Below are 27,850 nucleotides of genomic sequence, written 5' to 3'. Positions count from 1 at the left end.
AGGAAACTCACTTGACTGAAGTGAGCAATTGATTATTTGCTGCAAATCAGCTAGCACAGACTTCGCAATAGCTTTGAGAAAGTCAGATGGTATTGGGTCAAGACAGCTCGTTGATGGTTTCAGCTGCTGAACCATTTTCTCGACAGTTTTTTGGTCAACTGTATCAAATTCTGGGTGGCTTCAGATGTAGTATCATTTTATCATTTTGTTGATTTGTGCTGATGTTTAACCTGATGGATTGTATTTATTCACTACATAAGCAAATTCATTACATTTATCTGCTGTTAGGAGTTCTGGAGCTATCTGATTCGGGGGGGTGAGCTTGTCAACCACAGTAAACAGAGAGCGAGTATTGTTGAAGTTCTGACTGATGATTTCAGAAAAACATTCCTGTCTAGCCCAGACTAACTCTTGGTTTCAAATTCCAAAGACTTTGTCAGTAGAGGTCAGAGTCAATTGGGAGTTTAGTTTTTGTCCACTTACGTTCTGGTTTCCTACACTTTGATTTTGAGGTCTTTACCATCATTGTGCTCCTCCACGATGTTCTAGGTCGCCTCAAGATTGTCTTAGTTCGAATAGGAACGACAGCATTCATGACATTTGAGATATTCCAGGTGAAATTATCCAAAAGTTCATCAACTCAAGGGTCCCAGCATTCACAGTTCGTGGCACAGCTATGGTCTCCATAAACTCACATTTATGTACCTTTTCTGAATTGACATAGGGGTTATATAAACTTTTGGGAGAATCTGTAATTCAAAGAATACACAAAAATGGTCAGAAATAGCCATATCCTTAATGGCAATAAATTTAATTTCAACATCCTTTGAGATGACTAGGTCAAAGATGTGACCTTGAGTAGGGGCTTGACACTTAATACTGTATGTTGTCAAATTTGTCCAGTATAGCAGAGAGTTCTTTAGATTTTTTTTTCATGTTATTGTCAACATGAATGTTAAAGTCTCCCGTTATGACAAAATAGTTGGGGTCAGTACAAACAACTGACAGCAGTTCGGAAAAATCCTCCATAAATTTTCCATTGTATCTTGGAGGTCTAAAAATTGTTAAAATGATAACCTTTAGGTCATGTTTGACTAGAAAACAGAGAGCTTAATAGAGTTCAAATCAACGAGTATAGTTTCATTCCACTGAAATAAAAAAATGAAAAATAACAGCAATGCCACAACCTTTTTTTCCTATTTGACACTTGTTCATAAAATTTTAATTTGTCGGTGTTGATCAACTTGCTGTCCCTAGTAATTACAGGGATGAAAAATGTCTGAGCTCCATCAGGGTCTGACTCATTCTGGAAAAGACCCCGTAGATCTCAGTCAGATTTGGAGATAAGATTCTTCATGTGTGGAGGCGGGGCCCTTCGCATCTTAGTGGACGTTGGCTTCAGGTGAAGGGGGATGGGAGGAAGCTCTTGGTGTGGTGTGCGTTGGATTCCAATATTGACCTCCATCTTGTCCATTTCATCGCACAGGGCATTTAGGCTAGTAGAGAGTGAGTTTTGCGTTGGGTTTTGCTCCAACGGAGAAGGGAGGGGTGTGGGATATTTAGAATCAGAATCAGAGTCAGAATAATCTTTTATTTGACAAGTATGTCAAAACCACACAAGGAATTTGTCTTTGGTAGTTGGAGGCGCTCTAATGCGGCCTCATCTCATTCCTCATTCGTTCCTCCGATTGTTTGAGTGACGCTAGTGACTCCATCTGCACCTCGTATCACCTAGAGATACAACAAGAAAGAAAATAATAATAATAAAAACAATAATAATAATAACACTAACAATATTGATTCAAAAGCAAAATAAATAAATACATTAATAATAAGGGTGCTTTACAAAATAACATTATTATCGTTTATCGTAATAGTTTGGGTGAAAAATATATTGTCTTACTTTTATTTTTATACTTTCGCAAATTTAAAATATGATTTAATATGTCAATGTTCGTCGGCACGGTGAAGGACTAGTTAGAGCGTCAGCCTCACAGTTCTGAGGACCGGGGTTCAATCCCCGGCCCCGCCTGTGTGGAGTTTGCATCTTCTCCCCGTGCGTACGTGGGTCTTCTCCGGGCACTCTGGTTTCTCCCACATCCCAAAAACATGCATTAATTGGAGACTCTAAATTGCCCGTAGGTGTGACTGTGAGTGCGAATGGTTGTTTGTTTGTATGTGCCCTGCGATCGGCTGGCAACCAGTTCAGGGTATACCCCGCCTCCTGCCCGATGATAGCTGGGATAGGCTCCAACACGCCCGCGACCCGCGTGAGGAGAAGCGGCTCAGAAAATGGATGGATGGATGGATGGATGGATGGATATCAATGTTCAACAATCGGCGTGATGCGATATGGCCGTTGGACACTGGGTGGAGCGATGAGCGTTATGTGCCAGCTGTGTCCCACACAGCACGAGTCAACCTCCGCCAGGAGTTTAACTGAATCAAAATGAGCAATATGATGTTTCACCTTCACGGGGCGCTGCACTTACTACAGCCACAAGAGTGCGGAAGAGGAAAAGTATGCAGCATGGGCTATATTGTCCCATATGCTTAAGTCTGAGGAGTTTGTCTGAAAGCGCTGCTTAAAAGAACTGCAGTCATCGTGATGGCGTAATGGTGGGTTAGATATGCAATACTTCTTTTTTTATTTGATCTGCAGTATGTCATCGTCATTTAAGTGACCTGCTCACGTGTGCGGCGCCAGTATGGTTGCTGGGCAACGCTGATCAACAGCTGGCTCACTCATGAGCAAAGTATTATGATTCAATTATGAATTATTATTATAATGTATTGTACAATATGTAGAGATTAGAGAACACAAAAACACATGCCCCTGAGCCTTTTAGATGGGCAAGTGCTGACGTCTCACAGGCGACCATTAACTTCCATTTCCTCTACGAGGTTTAATTTCACATTAAAAGTGTGACATAGTCTTCGAGTGGATTTCAAAGGCTTTCACGTCTCAGGAAAACTCCACATTCTGGGAATTCTACCCACCTGCAGACTTCAATGAGTCACGGCTCTCATGCGCAAACTGGCCGTGTATGGGTGAGGGGTGTGTCTGAAGTCAATATGGCAGAATCGGCGTAACTTGAAAACGCGCAAGCCAGATGCTTTAAAATACTGACTGACACCCCAATGAGAAAGTATGGATGAGGGCCAGATTAGATAGGGAATGCCCACATTTTAAGGTTTCTCCATGCATACCTGGCATGAGGGTGCATAAATGTCAGATTTGACTGGACGGGAGAATGCATGCAGAAAAAAAAGCGGACTGGTGTGCCAAGATTCAAACCCCTAGGCAGGGCAGTATGATGATACTGCCCTGTTGCAATTCGATTCTGAAATATGCTATTATATAATTTTTTCTCAGGGGTGGAGCTGGCTTGTTTGGCTTAGCATCTGGCAGTTGTTATTAGCTGTTTCTGCTCACTAAAAAGAGGAAGAAGTGCGTATTTATCTACTCATCTACTGAATCAGCAGCTGCCTCTATATAGGTTTGTAGGTTAACAAGCACACGCACACATTTTCGTCATAAAGATATTTCTGTTGCTCAGGGAGTATGGTGTCCTAGATAAGTGTTGTGTTGTTTGACAACTGTATAAGCATATACATATATGAACTGTATGAATTCAACAATGAAAGAATTGTGCATACAGGCAGATGAACTTTTTGTCATGACACTCACAGAGATTTTTGGTGTAATTTTATGTATGCGTCTTGAACTTGTCCGTTTTGAACTCAAAATAGGCCATTTACGTGGATCGTATAGAGCCAATGAGTTTTTCCTGTGGTGCGGGGGGAGTCGCCGTCGCAGCCGTCATAGGCTGTTTCGTACTCCTTGACGTTTAAGTCTAGTTCAGCAATCGAACGTCACAATAAAGTCACATGACCTCACACAACGTCTGCCATTGGGCTTCCAGGGCATAGGTATTAATACTAGATAAGCCAGCCCGGCTGATCGTCGTTCTGACGTGGCGGCCATGTTGGGCAGGTCTTCGTTACGATGAAGGCAACAGCACGCTACTCATGTTTACATTTAGACGAACAAAAACTTTCATGAATTGCAGTATTTGTCTGGCACCGTCTGCCCAAACGTGAATAGTTCAGCCCACTTATAACTTGAGAAAACACCTTGCAGTAGATTGCAGATGTTTTGTTGTAGTTTTGGCTGTACACACACACACACACACGCACGCGCGCACACCTGCACAATATCAGAATTTGCACATTCACATTTTATTTTGTTATTTTTATTTTATTGATGTTCATGCTGTGGTTAAAAACATCAGAAGTTACTCATTTACTCAGTACTTGATTATTTCACTGTGTACTTTTTACTCTTTTTGGAGGACTACTTTTTACTTTTACTTGAGTCACATTATTGTCAAGTAACAGTACTCTTACTCAGAGGTGGGTAGAGTAGCCAAATATTGTACTCAAGTAAGAGTACTGTTACTTTAGAATAATTAGAATAATGAATACTCAATTAAAACTAAAAAGTAGGCATCCAAATATTTACTTGAGTAAGAGTAAGAAAGTACTCAATGTATAAAAATACTCAAGTAAAGAGTAACTGGTGAATAACTTCAGATTTCTTTTTTCCAATCAGCGCATGAACATCAAATAAATTACCCAAAAATAATAATAGCTGGGAGTCGACACAGACCTGCCACCATTTAAATTTTTAACCGCCCAAAAACCAACAACACATGCATCGGGCCCTTCTGAAACATTATTTGCTTTATTCACTGAAATGACTTGATGAAGAAGCTGTTTGCTGAACAAACATAGTGATTGTGTGCGGGTGTGCGACACCATAGGATAGGGCTAATTTCCGGTGTTGCAGTACCTGGTAATATAGAGACACGTATACCTTTCCGGGTTCCCCCGAACCATTCAAATAATTCGCATTATAAAGTAAACATATTTTTGTGTTTTACAACAATAATTAACTATATTTATCCGCGTACATCAGGCTTCACTTTTTTTATCTAAAAACGTGAAGCCTGATGTACGCGGGCGGTATACGTACGTACATTTGGGCCGTTAAACCCGCTTCTTCCAACTATGAATCTATCTTTTTATGGTTTAATATATGTGATAAAGTACAACATACTATTTGTGCAGCAACCAATGCGTGTCCACATATCCACTACAGTGAGATAGTGGATAAGAGAGACAACTACAGTGAGTGCACGAGTAATACATAATTGGCCCCACAGAAATGTGACAACGAACGCAAGTCAAAAAATTTCCAGCTTGTTGTAATGGAATTATAGGTTAGGTGTTTAAGAAGTTGATCGCAAGAGGGAAGAAGCTGTTGGAATGTCTACTAGTTCTAGTTTGCGTTGATCGGTAGCGCCTACCTGAGGGAAGGAGCTGGAAGAGCTGGTGACCGGGGTGCAGACGGTCCGAGAGGATTTTGTACGCCCTTGTCTTAGTTCTGGCAGCGTGCAAGTCCTCAAGGGTGGGTACGGACAATCCTTTCAGCAGTTTTGATTGTCCGTTGCAGTCGGAGTTTGTCCTTTTTTGTAGCAGCACCAAACCAGACTGTGATGGAAGAACACAGGACTGATTCGATGACCGCTGTGTAGAACTGTCTCAGCAGCTCCGGTGGCAGGCCGTGCTTTCTCAGAAGCCGCAGGAAGTACATCCTCTGCTGGGCCTTTTTGAGGACGGAGTTGATGTTGGTCGCCCACTTCAGGTCCTGAGAGATTGTAATTCCCAGGAACCTGAAGGTCCCGACGGTTGACACAAGGCAGCTGGACAACGTGAGGGGCAGCTGTGGCGAAGGATTCCTCCTGAAGTCCACGATCATCTCTACCGTCTTGAGCGTGTTCAGCTCTAGGTTGTGTCGGCCGCACCACAGCTCCAGCCGCTCCGCTTCCTGTCGATATGCAGACTCATCACCGTCCTTGATGAGGCCGATGACAGTGGTGTCATCTTCAAACTTCAGGAGCTTGACAGTCGGGTTCGCTGAGGTGCAGTCGTTCGTGTAGAGAGAGAAGAGCAGCGGAGAGAGGACACAACCTTGGGGCGCCCCAGTGCTGATGCTGCGTGTGGATGAGGTGGCCTCCCCCAGCCTGACCTGCTGTGTCCTGCCCGTCGGAAAGCTGTAAATCCACTGGCAGATGGCAGGTGAGACGCTGAGCTGGAGAAGCTTGGTTGAAAGGAGTTCAGGGATGATGGTGTTGAACGCTGAGCTGAAGTCCACGAACAGGATCCTCGCGTAGGTCCCTGCACTGTCGAGGTGTTCTAGGATGAAGTGCAGTCCCATGTTGACTGCATCATCCGCAGACCTGTTCGCTTGGTAGGCAAACTGCAGGGGGTCCAGCAGGGGACCTGTGACACTCTTGAGGTGATCCAGCACTATCATTATCAACTATTCAGCTTTTCAGCTATTTCTAGCTTTCTCACAAACTTAAAAAGGAGTCTGGACAGTTGTTTGTTGCCATTTGTAGCTAGCCTTTATTTGTATGTTTAATTTTTTTTTTTTTTTTTTTTTGCAAAAACCTCCAGACTCTACCTTTAATTAACAAACACAATGTTCGTTTATTAATACATGTTGAACATAATACTTGCACATCCGCACGTAGTCCGTGAAAAGTCGACCTGTCCTCCCCAAAGAATGTGTGTGTTTCGGGAACAGCATTCTCAACTTGTCAGGCTCCGCTGAGTTCATGAGAGTCAGAGACAGCTGTTTTTTTTTTTAGAAACCGTTTAGTCGCTCTGCAAGATTTATGACGAAGGAACATTTCACGGTCCTTAATTGTTTCAATTTTTAAGTTGCTTGTCCTGACCACAAAAGACTTACCACCTTCTTTCTATGTCTGACCCGCTTTCAGCAGTGATGTCACCGAAAGGCTTCATGAATGGACCAATGAGTAAACACTATGTGCAGACGGTGCTCATGGGAGTTGTGGTATCGTAGTCTCACATTGCAGTTGGTGTATTATTACAGATGCCATTTGAGAAAACGACTTAAATCCATCCATTTTCTGTACCGCTTCTCCTCACTAGGGTCGCGGGCGTGCTGGAGCCTATCCCAGCTATCTTTGAGCGAGAGGCGGGGTACACCCTGAACCGGTCACCAGCCAATTGCAGGACTCATATAAAGAAACAACCATTAGCACTTGGCGGGTGCTAATATCAAGCCCTGATTGGAAAAGATATATAGCCAATTTAAGTGATTTGTGATGCACCTTTTTTTTTTTTTTTTTTTTTTTTTTTTTTTTTTACTATAAAAACTACAGTGGGTTGTGCGTGTGCATGTGGTTGTACTATATCTGTGCCATTGATAGCGTGTCAGAAAAATGGAAACACTAGTGCTGTACAGTATGTGTGTTCGGTGGTCATAGTGATACCTCATGCAGAAATTGGCACTGGCATGAGGGTGAAGCATTCACTGTTAAACATTTCGTAGGGTTTGTATAGTAACTCACTGACAACGCTATTCCCAGTAAGTTACTATAAAGTTGTTTAGCTTACCTGAATCAGGTGACACTCCTGCCTCTTGACCTCTACAAAGAGCTTCCTGCAACGGAAGCATAATGCTACTACGGGCCTTGGTTGTTCGTAGTTGCATTTGGGGGGTCTGTAAAAAACAGCCCAAAAACATTTTTCAGACAGAAATTCCAACAGCATGTCGTGCCCTTGGAGCAGCAGATTCAGAGTAGCATCAGATCCATCTTATTGTCAAGTAGCTGAACGTTAGCTAGGAATAATAGATGTTCAACCCACTCCTTTGTTAATCCCATATCCTCGTAGAAAGTTGATCCAGTAATTATCCAGTCTCGTTAGTCTTTGTGCTTTTCTGCTCTTTTCCCCTTTCCACACTGACTAGTGCTGCTTATATCTCTGTTTGAATCGCTATTGTCATATCGGTCAGCTGTGAGAGTTTAGTATGAACCGCATTTACGACACATTTTCAAGATTGTTCAGAAAAAAGTATGAGTAATATGCTTACCAATGGAACTTGTTAACTCTTGTATTGCCTCATTCTGTTGTCTTTATTTGGAATTACAATTGTAAAGAAACAAATGAATCATGAATGTATTTATTTTTGTATTATTTTACATTTATTTGAATTCTGTGCATCTGTCTGTTCGCAGTCAACATGACACCGGTAGACCAGCTGGAGCAGTAATGAACACAATCCAGCTGCAAGGAACAGCACCAATACACACCAATCTGCAGTGAGAAAACACACTCTGTAGTTCTCGGCATGCTAAATCCATCACAGTGTTGAAGCTCTTCAGACGCAAAACATTCTTCAAGCTATTTGGTTAAGAAATGAGCAATAACAGGACAATGAATCACTTCGAGAATCTGCACCGCAGGACTTTTCCACCTTTCCATTCATCCAACTGATTTGCATTAGATGCTGAAGGAATAAGCAAGCTGTTCATCAGCTATCTTGTAAAGATACAATAGCTCCGCAGTGCACTGGACTTTGCATTACCAATGAAGTACTGTCATACTGTATATACATACATATATACATACATACTGTACATACATACATACATTCTGGAATTCCAGAGAATGCCTGTGGTAGTGCCGGGCTACAACAGAAATGTCTCTAAAGCCAAGGACTTTATTTAAGTCTGTCATAGGCCTATTGGCAACCAGTAACAAATGCAGCAGAAATAAGTTACATTTACCTTGCCAGTATACTACATAATGTATGTATGTATGTACAACCCCAATTCCAATGAAGTTGGGATGTTGTGTTAAACATAAATACAAACAGAATACTTAATTAATTATATTTAATTGAATATACTACGGCGGCACGGTGGACGACTGGTTAGAGCGTCAGCCTCACAGTTCTGAGGACCGGGGTTCGATCCCCGGACCCACCTGTGTGGAGTTTGCATCTTCTCCCTGTGCCTGCGGGGGTTTTCTCCGGGCACTCCGGTTTCCTCCCACATGCCAAAAACATGCATTAATTGGAGACTCTAAATTGCCCGTAGGTGTGAATGTGAGTGCGGATGGTTGTTTGTTTGTATGTGCCCTGCGATGGGCTGGCAACCAGTTCAGGGTGTACCCCGCCTCCTGCCCGATGACAGCTGGGATAGGCTCCAGCACGCCCGCGACCCAAGTGAGGAGAAGCGGCTCAGAAAATGGATGGATGGATGAATACACTACAAAGACCAGATAGTTAATGTTCAAACTGATAAACTTTATTCTTTTTCTGAATTACTCATTAACTTAGAATTTTATGGCTGCAACACATCATGTTTACCACTGTGTTACATCACCTTTTCTTTTAACAACATTCAATAAACATTTGGGAACTGAGGACACTCATTGTTGAAGCTTTGTAGGTGGAATTCTTTCCCATTCTTGCTCGATGTACAGCTTCAGCTCTTCAACAGTCCAGGATCTCCGTTGTCGTATTTTACGCTTCATAATGCGCCACGCATTTTCAATGGGAGACAGGTCTAGACTGCTGCCAGGCCAGTCTAGTACTCTTTTACAACGAAGCCACGCTGTTGTAACACGTGCAGAATGTGGTTTGGCATTGTCTTGTTGAAATAAGCAGGGGCGTTCACGAAAAAGACGTTGCTCGGATGGCAGCATATGTTTCTCCAAAACCTGTATTTACCTTCCAGCATGAATGGTGCCTTCACAGATGTGTAAGTTACTTATGCCATTGGCACTAACACAGCCCCATACCATCACAGATGCTGGCTTTTGAACTTTGCGTCCATAACAGTCCGGACGATTCTTTTCCTCTTTGGCCCGGAGGACACGACGTCCACAATTTCCAACAACAATTTGAAATGTGGACTCGTCGGACCGCAGAACACTTTTCCACTTTGCATCAGTCCATCTTAGATGAGCTCGGGCCCAGAGAAGCGGCGTTTATGGATGTTGTTGATTAATGGGTTTTGCTTTGCATCGTAGTGTTTCAAGTTGCACTTACGGATGTAGCGCCAAACTATATTTACTGACATTGGTTTTCTGAAATGTTTCTGAGCCCATGTGGTGATATCCTTTACACATGGATGTCGGTTTTTGATGCAGTGCCGCCTGAGGGATCGAAGGTCACGGGCATTCACTGTTGGTTTTCGGCTTTGCCGCTTACATGCAGTGATTTCTCCACATTCTCTTCACCTTTTGATAATATTATGGACCGTAGATGATAAAATCCCGAAATTCCTTGCAATTGTATGTTGAGGAACATTGTCCTTAAACTGTTTGAATATTTTCTCACGCACTTGTACACAAAGAGGTGAACCTCGCCTCATCTTTGCTTGTGAATGACTGAGCAATTCAGGGAAGCTCCTTTTATACCCAATCATGGCACCCACCTGTTCCCAATTAGCCTGTTCACCTGTGGGATGTTCCAAACAGGTGTTTGATGAGCATTCCTCAACTTTCTCAGCCATAAAATTCTAACTTAATGATTATTTGCTAAAAACAATAAAGTTTATCAGTTTGAACATTAATTCAATAGGTTGCCCATAGGCCTATGACAGACTTAAATAAAGTCCTTGGCTTTAGAGACATTTCTGTGTTGTAGCCCAGCACTACCACAGGCATTCTCAGGAATTCCAGTCAACGCAGAAGATGGGTCAGTGACATTTTGACCATGTCTCACAAAAAAATTTGGCCTGTAAGGATTGATCTAGTGCCCTGCGATTGGCTGGCAACCAGTTCAGGGTGTACCCCGCCTCCTGCCCGATGATAGCCTGGTTAGGCTCCAGCACTCCCTTGACCCTTGTGAGGATAAGCGGCTCAGAAAATGGATGGATGGATGGATTGACCTTGTATCACACGTTTGAGATCATTTGCAGACAAATCAGAGTTGCAGGGGTCTCTTTAGGAAAGGCAGTCGCCATTTGCAAATAACCAAAACACAGACTGACGTCTCTCCTCAACTGTCATCATGAAAGATGAATCTTGCACCTTGAGCTGATGCTGCAAACTGTTTGAAAAAAAAACATTCCTAAAAACTTGAGGCAATGTTCGACATCATTGATTTTTTTTTTATCTCTGTCAGGGGCTGTGATTTGATGATGAAAGGGAAGGTGAACACTGCTGCTGAGAAGAACAGTCACACTAAAAGTACAAACATGGTGTCAGACCAGTTTCAAGACGTCCAACCTTGTGCACGGGTAAGAACTACACATTCATAATGTATACACACAAACCATAAGCACTGCAGGGAAATATTATTTTTCTTTTGACATTACAGTGTTACCATACTTACAGAGATAAAGTTTAAATATTACTGTTAAATATAATGTATATGATCATCTTCATTGATTTACTGTCTAATTTATGTGAATTAATTTGTGTGAGGCAGTGCCAATCATAGAAATCTACATCACCTCGCATATAATATTTTTTTCACTGACTGACATTACAAATGCTTATGATAGAATAGCCTCACTTACTTATTGTACAAACAAAATGTCCTGATGCAGAGTGTGAACTTTGCCAGTATGGCAGCGCTTGAGGACGAGTCGCACGAATGCTACCTGAATGTACTGTGTTTTATCACCAGAATAAGCATCAAAAACACTAAAGAAGTGTTTTTTATTATCTTTTTTATTTATAGTTATGAAACTTTATCCAATTTCCACATCACAGTTAGTTGTGAATAGGTGGCAAGGTGGACTCGTGGTTGCTGCGGCACCCTCAGCACCCCTACTTTGCTATACTGTGTAGCACACATAGCAGTTAGTCTTTTCTATTCTTCTCCTGACTTGCAGACGTCCCGAACACCGAGAAAGGCAGCTACATTTGGGAAGCGCTCCAACTCCATGCGCAGGAATCCTAAAGCAGAAGTCAGCAAAGCAGGATGGCTGTACAAGCAGGTACATGTTCTGATCAATTGTCAACATTTAATTAATTGGTCAAGTTTTGTACAACCTGTAGGACAGTGACATGCGGTGAGGGTCATGGCTGGTGAGGCCATGATAGAGTCAGATTTACAAGTGCATGTGCCAAACAGAGTGGTATATTTGCCATTACAGTGTATTAGCAGCTTGACATTCAGAACTGGTCTTACTCAGTGGTTCTTAACCTTGCTGGAGGTACTGAACCCCGCAAATTTCATACGCCCCTTCACGGAACCCTTTGCAATTGGAAAAATAAAATATGGTTTATTTCGAACGGTATAAAACAAGTGTATATTTTATTCATGCACAAAAAGAACCACGTATCAGATGCACACAAAATCACTGTTTTCAGAGAACAAAACCACCAAAACTTGAATTTCACACAGAAAACAAAAACATAATTCAATTCAAAGAAAATTTACTGTAAATTTATGTGAGTTTGGCCGTTGCCTTTCACCTTGGCAAGTGCCACTCGAATATAATTTTCACAACAAAGTCTGTTCCATTTCTTTGATTTTATGTCTACAACCCTTGAAATGGATTGTTCACCAAGATAAGTCTGGTGCGAGCTTGCTCATATTAGGAAGTGGTTGAAGTAGACATAAGTTGAAATTTCGGGGATGAATCTTGGCTTGTCAAGTTGATTAAGAATGAGAGAAATGCCAACACGTTGGAAGTAGGATGAGTTTAAGCACCTGACACGCAAACAGAGTATGCATATGGTACAAACAGACCCTGTGTCGTGGTATGTAATAGAAAGTGTGTGTCGCCATCAAGAGAGTAGATGATGCAGTTCATGGAGTGAATAGTGAATGCTTTGTAAAAACGCTACACTTAAGCCATGCGGTGTGTGTCAAGGTCGCTCACGGTGCCTTTTCTTAGTTGTGTATCTGCAAAACCAAAAATATTATTTTGCAATCAAAAGCCCTTTCTCAGTTTGTGGTTAATGTTTTATAGTTTAAAGTGTCACAAAAAGCAAGAAATATTCGCTTCTTGTTCATTTAAAAGGGCTTACTTTATTCATCATGATCCTTTGCAGTGGCCAAGTTCTGTTTAAGCAGGTCTCTGTGCCGAAACATACGTACACCACGCTGGCCGGCAACATTTTCTACTACCAGCTAGTTAGCTTAGCTGCTAGTTAGCAGTAGCTTTCGTCAGTCATCTGCCACGCGGTGTTGAATCAATCTAGCATAACTTCATTGATGACAATGCTATTTTTCCCCCCAATCTTAAGCAGCCTAATCATTAACATAACCTGATACTGATCCATGTGTTTCTCCAAGTTTTTGTTTGACAAAAAATCACCCTTATCTGGCCAAACAAAATAGCTGGCCTCTCTGTTTCACGTAATTGCCATTGGAAATGCCTACTGAAAAATAGTCCGTTTTTGTTTGTTGACAAGTTGACATTGTTTCACCAATCCATCACTTCCCTGTCCTACAGAGAATATGGTCATAAGGTTGAAAACTGTTCTTTGCTTTGGTTATAATTACTGTTACAACCGCAGTATGTGTCTCAAACAGATTATACAGTATAATTGGTGCTGACACAGTTTAAAGAGCATTATGATCTGATATGATAATAATCATTGTATGTGATGTGTGTCCCCACCAGGCCAGTAGCGGAGTGAAGCAGTGGAACAAGAGATGGTTTGTACTATCTGACAGATGTCTGTTCTACTATAAAGGTGTGTGCTTCTCATTCTCAAGTTTGAAATTCATCCTCAATGACATGTAGCTATTAATGGTGAACCTATTTCTAGCCAGCAGGAGAGATCACAAATTTAGCATCTTTCTTCACCTATAACAACCAAAACATGCAGCACTGAATAATTTTCATCGTGAAAGCCGTATATATCAGTGAACATGAAGTCCAACAGCTACAATTTTGTTCATTTGTTTTGGTCCAATGATAGAGGTTTAAAACATGGCACTTTATAAATGATTAACCCGAGTGTGTCAATTGCTTTAGCTGGGTTACGGTCTTATCTACCTTTGTGCTGCTGTAACGTTCGTACCATCTAATCAAATGTGAATGCTACAAGACATTTGGAAAGTCACTGTGCACTAATTTTTTAATTAACTGACATGTTTCAATATACAATACAGGAGGTACATAAATTTATACTGAAACAGGTTGGTTAGTAAAAATGTAAGTGCACAGTGACGTTCCAAATACTCGGTATTTTACAGGTTATAGCACCAGGTTCTTGCTAGTTTTTCGTCCGTCTTTTCTATTGTTGTACAACACTTTGCTAAAAGTAACTGTTTTAATTTATGGTGATAACAATATAATTGATCCAGGACAGGCGGCACGGTGGACGACTGGTTAGACAGTCTGCCTCACGGTTCTGAGGTCCGGGGTTCCATTCCCTGCCCTGCTTTTGTGGAGTTTGCATGTTCTCCGGGCACTGCGGTTTACCTTGTGTCACCTTTTTCATTTCTTTATTGTGTTGAAAAAAAAATCTGCACACTTGTTGGGGCCCCCTTAATGGTCAACATGAAAAAAGATTATTTAGCAAATAGATGTTCTAGTGGCGTAAAGAGTTGGTGACTCTAAATGTGTGAATTGTTCTCGGGGACTTTAACAAAGCTAAACTCAACCACGAACTCCCTAAATACAAGCAGCACATCGACTGTCCTACCAGGGAAAATAATACTTTAGACCACTGCTACACTACGGTAAAAAACGCATACCGTGCTATACCTCGTGCAGCCCTGGGCTCATCTGATCACTGCTTAATTCACTTAATACCGACGTACAGGCAAGAACTTAAATGTGCGAAGCCTACAGTGAAAACAGTCAAAAAGTGGACCAATGAAGCCAAGATGGAACTTCAAAGCTGTTTAGACTGCACAGACTGGAGTGTCTTTGAAAATTCAGCTGGCAGCCTGGATGAATATACGGACACTGTCACATCCTATATCAGTTTCTGTGAAGAGGTTTGTGTACCAACAAAATCATTTCGGACATTCAACAACAACAAGCCGTGGTTCACTGCTCAACTTAAGCAGCTTCGCCAAGCTAAGGAAGATGCATATCAGAGCGGGGACAGGGCCCTGTATAATCGAGCTAGAAACCAGCTTACTAAAGAAATTAACATTGCAAAGAGGATCTATGCAGCAAAGTTGGAAAAACAGTTTAGCGTGAACGACTCTAAATCAGTCTGGCATGCATTCCAATCGCTGACTAATTACAAGCGACGATCCCCCCCAAGCTGAGAACAATAGCACACTAGCCAACGACTTGAATACCTTCTACTGCAGATTTGAAAAGGACAATTTCACACCACACACCCACCCGGCCGCACCCGCGACCACAACCACACCTCTGACTTCTGCGTTAACCATCCATGAACAGGATGTGAGACGCATCTTCAAACAACAGAAGATTAACAAAGCGGCAGGCCCGGACCATGTATCCCCATCCTGCCTCAAAGTCTGCGCGGACCAGCTCGCTCCAGTCTTCACTCAGATCTTCAACAGATCTTTGGAAATGTGCGAAGTTCCATCCTGTTTCAAACGCTCCACCATCATTCCAGTCCCCAAGAAACCTGCAATCTCGGGTCTGAATGACTACAGGCCTGTCGCTTTGACATCTGTGGTCATGAAGTCCTTTGAACGTCTCGTGCTGGACCACCTCAAGAGTGTCACAGGTCCCCTGCTGGACCCCCTGCAGTTTGCCTACCAAGCGAACAGGTCTGCGGATGATGCAGTCAACATGGGACTGCACTTCATCCTAGAACACCTCGACAGTGCAGGGACCTACGCGAGGATCCTGTTCGTGGACTTCAGCTCAGCGTTCAACACCATCATCCCTGAACTCCTTTCAACCAAGCTTCTCCAGCTCAGCGTCTCACCTGCCATCTGCCAGTGGATTTACAGCTTTCTGACGGGCAGGACACAGCAGGTCAGGCTGGGGGAGGCCACCTCATCCACACGCAGCATCAGCACTGGGGCGCCCCAAGGTTGTGTCCTCTCTCCGCTGCTCTTCTCTCTCTACACGAACGACTGCACCTCAGCGAACCCGACTGTCAAGCTCCTGAAGTTTGCAGATGACACCACTGTCATCGGCCTCATCAAGGACAGTGACGAGTCTGCATATCGACAGGAAGCGGAGCGGCTGGAGCTGTGGTGCGGCCGACACAACCTGGAGCTGAACACGCTCAAGACTGTAGAGATGATCGTGGACTTCAGGAGACATCCTTCACCACAGCTGCCCCTCACGTTGTCCAGCTGCCTTGTGTCAACCGTCGAGACTTTCAAGTTCCTGGGAATTACAATCTCTCAGGACCTGAAGTGGGCGACCAACATCAACTCCGTCCTCAAAAAGGCCCAGCAGAGGATGTACTTCCTGCAGCTTCTGAGAAAGCACGGCCTGCCACCGGAGCTGCTGAGACAGTTCTACACAGCGGTCATCGAATCAGTCCTGTGTTCTTCCATCACAGTCTGGTTTGGTGCTGCTACAAAAAAGGACAAACTCCGACTGCAACGGACAATCAAAACTGCTGAAAGGATTGTCCGTACCCACCCTTGAGGACTTGCACGCTGCCAGAACTAAGACAAGGGCGTGCAAAATCCTCTCGGACCGTCTGCACCCCGGTCACCAGCTCTTCCAGCTCCTTCCCTCAGGTAGGCGCTACCGATCAACGCAAACTAGAACTAGTAGACATTCCAACAGCTTCTTCCCTCTTGCGATCAACTTCTTAAACACCTAACCTATAATTCCATTACAACAAGCTGGAAATTTTTTGACTTGCGTTCGTTGTCACATTTCTGTGGGGCCAATTATGTATTACTCGTGCACTCACTGTAGTTGTCTCGCCATGCTGCACTATTTGCATACTGGCCACTCATGCCAGAGTAGCATCTGCTCCATTTGCACACTGATTGAGGAGTATCTGTAACATTCATGCAGGTTGATTCAGTGAGCTAACTTGGCTCGGCTCCCATGATAGTAGTTCTTCTCAATCAACGCAGCAATACAAGCATTAATATTTACTCAATTGTCATTTTAAGACAAAACAGGGAAACAAATGCAGCTGTTTTAGTTGAATGCGGAGACCAGTCTTTCATCCATCGATGGAAGAGTGAGGCGTGATGTATATGTTTTCTACCAATGTAAACTGAATAATAAAACCTAAGCTACACAGAATCTGGTAAGAATCAAGCAGTTGTCAAAGACCTTTGTCTTTAGCAGTTTTTCTGCATCTGTAAAATAATCCACATTGTACAATTTGTTATTGTATATATTTGTTTATATAGCAGCTACCAAACTGAAATGTACAACCCCAATTCCAATGAAAGTGGGACGTTGTGTTAAACATAAATAAAAACAGAATACAATGATTTGCAACTCATGTTTGACCTATATTTAATTGAATACACAAAGACAATTTAATGTTCAAACTGAGACATATTTAATGTTCAAACTGATAAACGTTTTTGTTTTTAGCAAATAATCATTAACTTGGAATTTTATGGCTGCAATACGTTCCAGAAAAGCTGCGACAGAGTCATGTTTAACACTGTGTTACATCACCTTTTCTTTTAACAACATTCAATAAACATTTGGGAACTGAGGACACTAATTGTTGAAGCTTTGTAGGTGGAATTCTTTTTACGCTTCATAATGCACCACACATTTTCAATGGCAGACAGGTCTGGACTGCAGGCAGGCTAGTCTAGTACCCGCACTCTTTTACAACGAAGCCACGCTTTTGTAACACATGCAGAATGTGGTTTGGCATTGTCTTGCTGAAATAAGCAGGGACGTCCATGAAAAAGATGTTGCTTGGATGGCAGCATATGTTTCTCCAAAACCTGTATGTACCTTTCAGCATTCACAGATGTGTAAGTTACCCATGCCATTGGCACTAACACAGCCCCATACCATCACAGATGCTGGCTTTTGAACTTTGCGTCCATCACAGTCCGGATGGTTCTTTTCCTCTTTGGCTCGGAGGACACAACGTCCACAATTTCCAAAAACTATTTGAAATGCGGACTCGTTGGACCACGGAACACTTTTCCACTTTGCATCAATCCATCTTCGATGAGCTCGGGCCCAGAGAATCCTGCAGTGTTTCTGGGTGTTGTTGATTAATGGCTTTTGCTTTGCATAGTAGAGTTTCTAGTTGCACTTACGGATGTAGCGCCGAACTGTATTTACTGAAATTGGTTTTCTGAAGTGTTCCTGAGCCCATGTGGTGATATCCTTTATACATTGATGTCGGTTTTTGATGCAGTGCCGCCCGAGGGATCGAAGGTCACAGGCATTCAATGTTAGTTTTCGGCCTTGCTGCTTACATGCAGTGATTTCTCCAGATTCTCTGAACCTTGTGATGATATTATGGACCGTAGATGATGAAATCCCTAAATTCCTTGCAATTGTACGTCGAGGAACATTGTCCTTAAACTGTTCGACTATTTTCTCACGCACTTGTTCACAAAGAGGTGAACCTCGCCCCATCTTTGTTTGTGAATGACTGAGCGATTCAGGGAAGCTCCTTTTCTACCCAATCATGGCACCCACGTGTTCCCAATTAGCCTGTTCACCTGTGGGATGTTCCAAACAGGTGTTTGATGAGCATTCCTCAACTTTCTCAGTCTTTTTTGCCACCTGTCGCAGCTTTTTTGGAAACCCGTTGCAGCCATAAAATTCTAAATTCATGATTATTTGCTAAAAACAATAAAGTTTATCATTTGAACATTAAATATCTTGTCTTTGTAGTGTATTCAATTAAATATAGGTTGAAAATGATCTGCAAATCATTGTATTCTGTTTTTACTTATGTTTAACACAACGTCCCAACTTCATTGGAATTGGGGTTGTAATTTCAAATTGTAGTTGTTGATTAGTAATACGGATTAAAAATAAACATGTTAGTAAATGTCGTAAAATTGCATCGGATAATTTACCAGAAAATAATGGTATCAACCTGTTTCATAAAAAATTATCTGTTCCCATGAATATCAATTTAACATATAAAACGGTGGTATTAACTAATACGGGTAAGATGAATCTTAGTGCATCATGTGTAAAAGAAATCAATATGGGAGTGTCATGTCTAAAAGAGGTAAGGTTTTTTTTTAGACTTCTGTATGTGCTGCTCTTCCCTGCATGATGCTAACCAATTCAACGATATAACTCCCATTGCACATTGCATTTTGTGTTGTACATAACATATATGCAGAGTGATAATTAAGAGATGGTAGTAAAATTGGTTTACTTTCAGCACTAGGTACTATGGGACTAATACTCTACTGTATCATAATGTTGGTCATATGGTGGTACTTGCAGAGTTAAGTATTTTTTGATGTGCTACTTGGTGTAAAACGTTTGAGAACCGCTGATGTAGATGATAAAAACAACAACACCGTGATGATTTCACCAAGTTGTAATTATAAATTCGGTCAAGCTGATTTGTTCTCTTTTCCTGAATTTCTCCAACTCCTGTGCTTGGTGATTCTCTCTTCATTCTGACCACGTCTCTTTTTTCCCTGCTCTCTTTTGCGTGGCCCAGCTGTATTATGGAAAAGAGGGCCTGGTGAGAGGGAGCAATGGATGCAGTAATGTGGCCAGTGCAAATGAAGCAATGTGATAGCTATGCCAGCAAAGACCAAACCTTAAAGAACGGGTGAAAGAAAAGCACTTTGTGGTCTGTGCTGTGATTTATAAAGCTGCCTCTGCGCCTCCTCGAAAGCACAGTGCCGTGGTTGGTACCTCTTTGTGTGTTTACACATCTACTTAGCCAGCAGTGACGTTTCATTCAATTTAAACTATGCCTACTGCCTACATTGGGCGCTGTCAACAAAGTTTCTGTGTTGAGTACCCCGTTTGAGATAAATATCACACTGCACCAAAACCACAAATGCATCCATTTTCCATACCGCTTATCCTCGCTTGGGTCGCTGGCATGCTGGAGCCTACCCCGGCTGACTCTGGGCGAGAGGCGGGTTACATCCTGAACAGGTCGCCAGCCAATCGCAGGGCACATACAAACAAACAACCATTCACACCCACATTCACACCTATGGGCAATTTAGTCTTCAATCAACCTACCCTGCATGTTTTTGGGATGTGGGAGGAAACCGAAGTACCCGGAAAAAGAACACGCAGGCACGGGGAGAACATGCAATGCGCCACAGCATAACCAATCACATTTGATCTATGATAGTTATACAAAGAGAACCATTAAGCACTGACAAGCGCCAATATTCTTAGGGCCTGATTTCACGAGATCCCAAATACTGGGCGCTAAATTGCATGTGCGGTGGAACAGATTGCGCGCGCAGTTGGTGCGCGTGTAGTCGGATTTACTACGGATTACGAACGCTTACTAAGATCCTAAATAGCGTGCGCTAAATTACATGCTCACTCACTCGAATAGATGTTGCGCGCGATTGACAACCGGTGTAAAAGAGCGTTTTTGTGCTTTAGGTATCTCTGATGGTTTTTACCATGGACCACTTGGAAGACCTCCAAAGGCACAAAATGAAGATTGAAGTAATGAAATTAGAAGTGTTAGTGGAGGCAAAGAGGCAAACAAACACATTACTAAGTTCCAGAAAATAGTTAGCTCCAATCATTTTGGGGAAGCCAGCAAAAGCGTCGTGTTTTTTTGCGTGTGTGTGTATGCGTGTGTGCATGTGCGTGTGTGTGTGTATATGGCGGAAGGGTGGACGACTGTTTAGCACATCTGCCTCACAGTTCTGAGGACCGGGGTTCAATCCCCGGTCCCGCCTGTGTGGAGTTTGCATGTTCTCCCCATGCCTGCGTGGGTTTTCTCCGGGCACTCCGGTTTCCTCCCACATCCCAAAAACATGCATGGTAGGTTCATTGAAAAACTCTAAATTGCCCGTAGGTGTGAATGTGAGTGTGAATGGTTGTTTGTTTGTATGTGCCCTGCAATTGGCTGGCAACCAGTTGAGGGTGTACCCCGCGTCCTGCCCGATGATAGCTGGGATAGGCTCCAGCACACCCGCGACCCTAGTGAGGAGAAGCGGCTCAGAAGATGGATGGATGGATGGATGGATGGATATATATCATCATCATCATCAGCAGCCATTATCTATCTACTGCAAGATGAAGGCCTCTTCTTCACGTTTCCAACGACTCTGACATTTTGCAATTTGTTGCCAGTGTGTTCCGGCGGGTTTAATGATTTAATCTATCCATCTACATTTAGGTCTTCGCCGTGGCCGCTTTGTGTCCAGTGGTATCCAATTGATAGTTTATGTGGTCCACCTTTTGTCAGGTCTTCGCGCAATGTGGTCAGCCCATTTCCATTTAAGGCTTTATTTTTTACGTCGGTAACTCGCGTCTGCTGTCTGATCCAACTGCATCTTTTCTTGTCGCGAATGTTTATTTTCAACATTTGGTGTTCCGTGTTCCTTTGGGTTACACGAAGTCTTTGTATAACTTTGGCATTCGTAGTCCAGGTTTCACTACCGTAAGTGAGGACTGGTAAAATACATTGATCGAAAACTTTTCTTTTCAAGCAAATGGGAAGATTGTTCTTGAATATAACCCGAAGCCTTCCATAAGCCTGCCAGGCAAGCTTTATGCGGCGTTCAACTTCAGTGCTTGTATTTCCATCCATTGTTACAAGTTGGCCTAAATAGATGTAGTTGTCGACGGCGTCTCAGACATAGCCCTCCATTTTGATATCTTTGTGTGACAGTAACGATTGAACATGACCTTCGTTTACCTTTTGTTCATTTTCAGACCTGAGAGACGGCTTTCTAATTCTAATTCCTGAATACGACGCTGTAGTTGTTCAGCATCGTAGGAGAATAAAATGATGTCGTCTGCAAAACGAAGATGGCTCAAATAAGCGCTGTTAATGTTTCGTCCTTCTTTTCCCCAATTGAGCTTTTTAAATATTTCTTCAAGGCAAGCTGTAAATAGCTTCGGAGACAGTGTGTCACCTTGCCTGACCCCTTTTCCTGGACTTATTCGCACTCTTTCATCATCTGTTAGTATTGAACCTGAAGAATCGTTGTATATTGATTGTAGAATCTTGATATTGGTCGGCTCTATCCCTTGATTTACTAGCGCCTCCAGTATCGAAGTGGTGGTGACTGAGTCAAACGCTTTTTCATAGTCGATGAAGGCTACACACAGAGGCATTTCATACTCGTTGTGTCGTTCGATTATTTGTTGAACTGTCTGTATGTGGCCCATAGTATTAAAACCACTACGAAAACCCGCTGGTTCTACCGGCTGTGCTTCACTGAGTTTGATTCCAATTCGTTTGTCCAATATCTTTGCAAAGACTTTATAAATCGTTGAGAGCAGGCTTATTGGGCGATAATTTCTTCTTCTCCATGAGCCTGCGTGGGGTTTCTCTTGGGTACTCCGGTTTCCTCCCACATTCCAAAAACATGCATTGTAGGGCGGACTTTGTATCGGTCCATTGTTGTAAAGAAGGAGCTAAGCCGAAAGGCGAAGCTCTCAATTTACCGGTCGATCTACGTTCCTACCCTCACCTATAGCCACGAGCTGTGGGTCGTGACCGAAAGAACAAGATCCCGGATACAAGCTGCCAAAATGAGTTTCCTCCGCAGGGTGTCCGGGCTCTCCCTTAGAGATAGGGTGAGAAGCTCGGTCATCCGGGAGGATCTCAGAGTAGAGCCGCTGCTCCTTCACATCGAGAGGAGCCAGATGAGGTGGCTGGGGCATCTGATTCGGATGCCTCCCGGAAGCCTCCCCGGTGAGGTGTTCTAGGCATGTCCCACAGGAAGGAGAGCCCGGGGACGACCCAGGACACGCTGGAGAGACTACGTCTTTCGGCTGGCCTGGGAACGCCTCGGGATCCCCCCGGAAGCGCTGGATGAAGTGGCTGGGTAGAGGGAAGTCTTGGCGTCCCTGCTAAAGCTACTGCCCCCGCGACCCCACATCGGATAAGCGGTAGAAAATGGATGGATGGATGCATTGTAGGTTAATTGAAGAGACTAAATTTTCCGTCGGTGTGAGTGCGAATGATTGTCTATTTTGTGCCCTCCGATTGGCTGGCGACCTGTTCAGGGTGTATCCCGCCTCTCGCCCGAAGGCAGTTGGGATAGGCTCCAGCACGCCCGCGATCCTAGTGAGGATAAGCGGTACGCAAAATTGACGAATGGATGGATGGTCCAGTAACCACATCATGTTTTCAGTATTGCAACAATATTTTCTGAAGTAGTTTTGTTAATTTTGCACAAACATTCCTTCCATAACTGTACGTCTGAGTTGCAGGAGAGCCAGTACTCAACTGTGTGCATGATATGAGAGCCAAGAGGAGAGTGGTTGGAGGGGCAAGGGGCACGCTTCTCTTAAAGACATGTTAAGTTCCATCTGAAGTTCCGCTGGAGCTTTTTCTTTCGTGTCTGCTATACTAACATTGTCATTAACTACCAGAGGACTGTATTTTCTCAGTTCAGGATGTTTAATGCCAGAGTTACTGGCTCGTTACTGAAAGTAAAGTAAAAAACGGCTTCCGGAAATGGCCCAAAAAATGCAGAGGAAACTCCACCCTGTGGTGTCCTAGCCCATACCAGCCGTAGCGACACCCCCGACGTGGAGATTAACTGCAGTACATTTTCAAAATTGGGTGGGATGCGCTCAAGCATAAAGGCAAACTCCACGCCGGATAGCCGCAGTGACGTCAGCGCGGCCGCCGTCCGCGCGAGTATAAAGAAGCCTTAAGACTCAGGCCTGAATCAAAGCTACTACGTGTGTGCCTGGAGAAGACCTATCCTAACAGACTCTAATAAATACCCATCAGATATCAGAACACTTTGAGATGGAATTGATGACAGAGGGTATTTTGTTGATTTAATATTGATGCATAAAGAAAGAAAAAGGGTTCCAGGCAAAAGGGCACTTTTCTCATCCAGGGCAAAAGGGCTAATGCCGTAGCACCATTCGGGGTTTATCTATGCACATACCTGTTCATTAAACAAAACAATTCCATGGCTTTATTTTCTAATGTAGAGGCCAGTAATTGATCTTATTGTGGCAGACACAAGGAAGAAAGAGGCAGAGGTGTGTCTGCTGTCCCAAGATCATGCATGTACTCACGTGTACATGACGCCGAGTTGGGCGGGCGAGCAGCAGGTACAGTTGGCTGGTGCCCGAAATTCCTGCTGCACTGACTCACAAGGGCTGATCCTTATCTTGTGTGTGCGCAATTACCCCCCCAACACACACACACACACACACACACATGCGTGCGCACACACGCGCACACACACATACACACACACACACACAGAGGAGGGATCAGTGTATTGTATGATTGCACAAACCCTTCCCCCTCCTTTAGATCTCTCTCTCTCTCTCTCTCGCTCTCTCTCTCCCTCAACACCCACACAAACACACACACCGTCAGCAGCAGGACGATTAGCCATGCAGAGATATACATTCACAGAATAAAAGGTAGGAGAAAATATATGTCCATTTTTAGACCTCTTAAAAGAATCATGCTCACATTCATTATTCATTCAACATGAGTGGTTTTCTTCTGCAGTGGTCCTATTTATGACCACTCGATTCTGGTGTGTGGGAGCCATTATAAGCGCTTATCACAGAGACCATTTTTGATAGGACCATAATGGATACCTATTCTAGGAAGCTGTCACCATGGGTAAAACTCTATGTTTCAGGAGTAGAGCCAGTCCAATAACGCCTTGTCCTGACTTTTCAAAATCCTCAATGTTTTGCTGCAGACTTCCAGTGTACTTCTGATCCACTTCCTGTGGCACTCATTGAGATGTTTTTACACTATCGTTTTCCTCTTGACAGATGAGAAGGAGGACGCTGTGCTAGGGAGTTTGCCTCTGCTCAGTTTCCGGATTGGAGGAGTGCAGCCTTTGGATAACATCACCCGCAAGTTTGCCTTTAAGGTCAGTAACATCCAGGCAAAGGGACAGATGATGCCAAGAGATCTACATTAATTGCAATTCCCTGTCAGGGAGCTGGTACAACACCATTTTTTGCAACACTTAATTTTGAACTCGTCGGAAAGATATACTTTGCATTCTTCTTATTTATATAACTATACAGTATGTAGGAATATGTTTTTCCCACAGCATGTGATCCAAATTTAGAAGAAAAAAACAAACATTAAGTGCATATTGCACAAGAAGCATTTACTGATGTCTAAGCGTGTTTGTTGGTTGCATTGCTGTGTTTGAAAGAAGGGGGATGATTTGGTTCTGATTGACAAATAGATGCTGAGATGGCTAAGTCACATGGTGTTATTTATGGTTGAAAAATACCCACTTTGGAACCAGCTGTTGAAGCCTTGGTCTCAGAGTGCAGGTGCTTAACAGTAACGCATGACCTTGAATTTTTCTTTTTTTGGGCGGGGGGGTTCCAGCAGGGTCAAATTTTACCAGTGTAGAATAGTATCTGATCTAATAAGAGCTGATCAGTGAAAATATGGGTTTGTCATCTTTTCTCAGCGCAAGAACTTTAATGATGATGACATTGATTTTTATATTGCTATATGGATGCGTGATCTCAAGAAACTCTAGGTGCTTCACGAGTACTTTTATGAAAAGTATTAAAGTTTAATTAGTCATAGGTAGATGACTTCAAATCTCTCTGATGTTAGACATCCCTTTAAAATAATATGCACTGATCCAAACACCGGACCCATACTGTGTTGAGATTTTGCCAACGTACATAGCAGTAAAAAAAAGAAAAAAAATCATAAAAAAGACATATCCAACAAGTTTGTGTGGTGTGCTATTGCAGGGTTTGCACATACTTGCATGTTATTTGGTCATATTTAGGGGTGCACATAAGTGATGCCCAGGTGTGCATGCACACTGAAAAAAATAAAAGCGCACCAGATTCAAGCGTGTCACTACACATTTGCGTACCAAGTATTTTACATTTCCATTTTTTTGGGAGTGAAGCGGTAGACTGCGCTCCAGTTGTGTTGTGCCGTCCGCGAACGGCTTGTTCAAACGAACAAATCTTTCGAGTAAAATACACTGAATGTAATTACTTAGTGAATTGATTCGTTACTTTCTCAGTTCAGTTGAGCTTGTGAGTGTGAAACCTCCCTGAAAACGGTGTCACTCACAGGTTGGTGATGGCGGCTGACCGCGCAAGGACAGCCGAAGAGGTGGCGGGCTAGGACGGTCCGTCAAATTGTGTCTTTACTGGACTTTACACCGATTTCATCGGGCTGATCGGTATCGCCCGATGTTGAGCATTTTATGCTGATCGGCTGATCGGCTTTAATGTCATTATTCGCCGATCCGATCAATGACGTCATTGATCGGCTCCGCAAAAGACATTTACTCTGCGTCAGTGTATTTGAATCCAAAAGCTTGTTTATTTTTAGCCTTGTCGCGCGTCTTTTGACGTAGTATTGGTAATATCTGACGGCCAATAAAGTTGTTAAAAAAAACAAAACATGTCAGCGGTGTGGAACAGACAACACGCCTGAGACAGACAACATGTAATGACTGCATTTGTCAGACTACAGGACAAATTTGCTCTTTCACGATTGCACTATGCCAGACTACTGCAATGAAATCTTGGATTCCGATACCACCGCATCCTGTTTTTTTTTTTTTACGATCATTAGGCTTTATCTTGTCAACTCGAATGCGACCGGATACAGCCGTTACCGTGGCGACGACAACAAGAGTGGCGCGCGTCGAATTTGTATTATCAGGACAAAATGGGGAAAAACGTGAGCACCAGGCAACAACCTCTGGTCTTCCTTTAAGAACCAGACCAAAATTGTTATGTGCACCCCTGGTCACGTCTCGCCAACCTTCTACATTTGTTGCATTGTTTTTTTCGCTCACGCTCTATTCGTGATACAGGTACAATCACTGTGATTATGAGTTTCCTTAAGCTTTCAGGACATTCGGTTCTTTCTGTTGACTCTTTCATTGCATATCCAGCATGGGAGCAAAGTCTAGTTCTTGTAGGCAATGTGTACACACACACACACACACACACACACACACACACTTCCTTGTACACCTGCAGCCGCTATGGCAAATACACTTAGCTTTGACTGCCTGCCATGGGGTTCATTTCATCAATATTTCAGATTGGACACTTAGTACTGTTTACTGTCTCGTCTCACTGTGTAGTGCCGTTAATATTAACAGGTATCAACTGTATTTGACTCTTTTAAAAGTCTTTCAATTTTAATGGCATTAGCCGCGAAGTAAAATATAAATGCATCGGAGTACAATTTTGTAAGGGGTTTTAGATCTCAGAAAAAAATTAAATATAGCAAAAATATGAGAAGGTATTTTGAAGTCGTGTAAGTCCAAATAAAGCTGAGCAGAGCTGAGTGTGACAGTTACATCTTACTCACAGAACAGGTCGTCTAATTTTAACCAAACACATACAGTGAATCATCACTATTCCCAGGGCTTAGGGACCAAGACCAACCATGAATAGCTAAAATTCGCAAATAATAGACACCCCACTTAAAAATGTTTAGAATTACATTCATTAATATTTTATCCCATAAATATACGCAAAACTATTATTCCAAAACTTGTTCATATAATTTCAAACTCATGTCACAACATTATCCATTAAAGAAATGTCTCACAGATATATATATATATATATATGTATTTTTTTTTTAAATGGACCAGAAGTGCAGGGACGCTGGCATGGCATTGTGTGTGTCGCAACCGCACTGTAAAAAAGAACTTCTAGAATTTACCCAACTACCCCAATTTCGTGTAACAATTTGCAGCCACTTTAATTTGGTAAATTTAAACCACATTTTGGGTGAAGAATAGTGATAAAACTCAGACAAAGTTGACCACACATTTGTGATAACATTCCAACCACAACGGCCAAGTTGGAGTGGGGGAGCACGTGACCCCCACATTATCTCTTGTACACTTTGTGTTCCTCAATATTCGTGTTCTCATCCATCTATTTTCTGTACCGCTTCTCCTCACTAGCGTCGCAGGCATGCCGGAGCCCATGCCAGCTATCTTCGGGGCGAG

The 27,850-nt window shown here is 42.9% G+C and overlaps 1 protein-coding gene across 14 annotated transcripts in view; it reads left to right on the top strand.

Moving 5' to 3' along the window:
* The window catches only part of plekha6 (pleckstrin homology domain containing, family A member 6), a 109,215-nt gene that overhangs the window by 43,514 nt on the left and 37,851 nt on the right, over nucleotides 1–27,850 (top strand). For 11 of the 14 annotated variants that reach the window (XM_061686972.1, XM_061686965.1, XM_061686963.1 and 8 more), the window contains 5 exons: nucleotides 8,118–8,201; nucleotides 11,018–11,132; nucleotides 11,733–11,837; nucleotides 13,476–13,548; nucleotides 24,648–24,748. In XM_061686972.1, the coding sequence (XP_061542956.1) occupies nucleotides 8,118–8,201; nucleotides 11,018–11,132; nucleotides 11,733–11,837; nucleotides 13,476–13,548; nucleotides 24,648–24,748 (478 nt within the window). Of the gene's footprint in view, nucleotides 1–6,082; nucleotides 6,145–8,117; nucleotides 8,202–11,017; nucleotides 11,133–11,732; nucleotides 11,838–13,475; nucleotides 13,549–24,008; nucleotides 24,282–24,647; nucleotides 24,749–27,850 lie in introns of those variants that run through there. The other 3 variants (XM_061686971.1, XM_061686973.1, XM_061686977.1) reach the window with 3 other exon arrangements.

Source organism: Phycodurus eques, chromosome 10 (assembly GCF_024500275.1).
Source record: "Phycodurus eques isolate BA_2022a chromosome 10, UOR_Pequ_1.1, whole genome shotgun sequence".
Lineage (NCBI taxonomy): Eukaryota > Metazoa > Chordata > Actinopteri > Syngnathiformes > Syngnathidae > Phycodurus > Phycodurus eques.
This window is presented reverse-complemented; position numbering and strand designations above follow the sequence as displayed.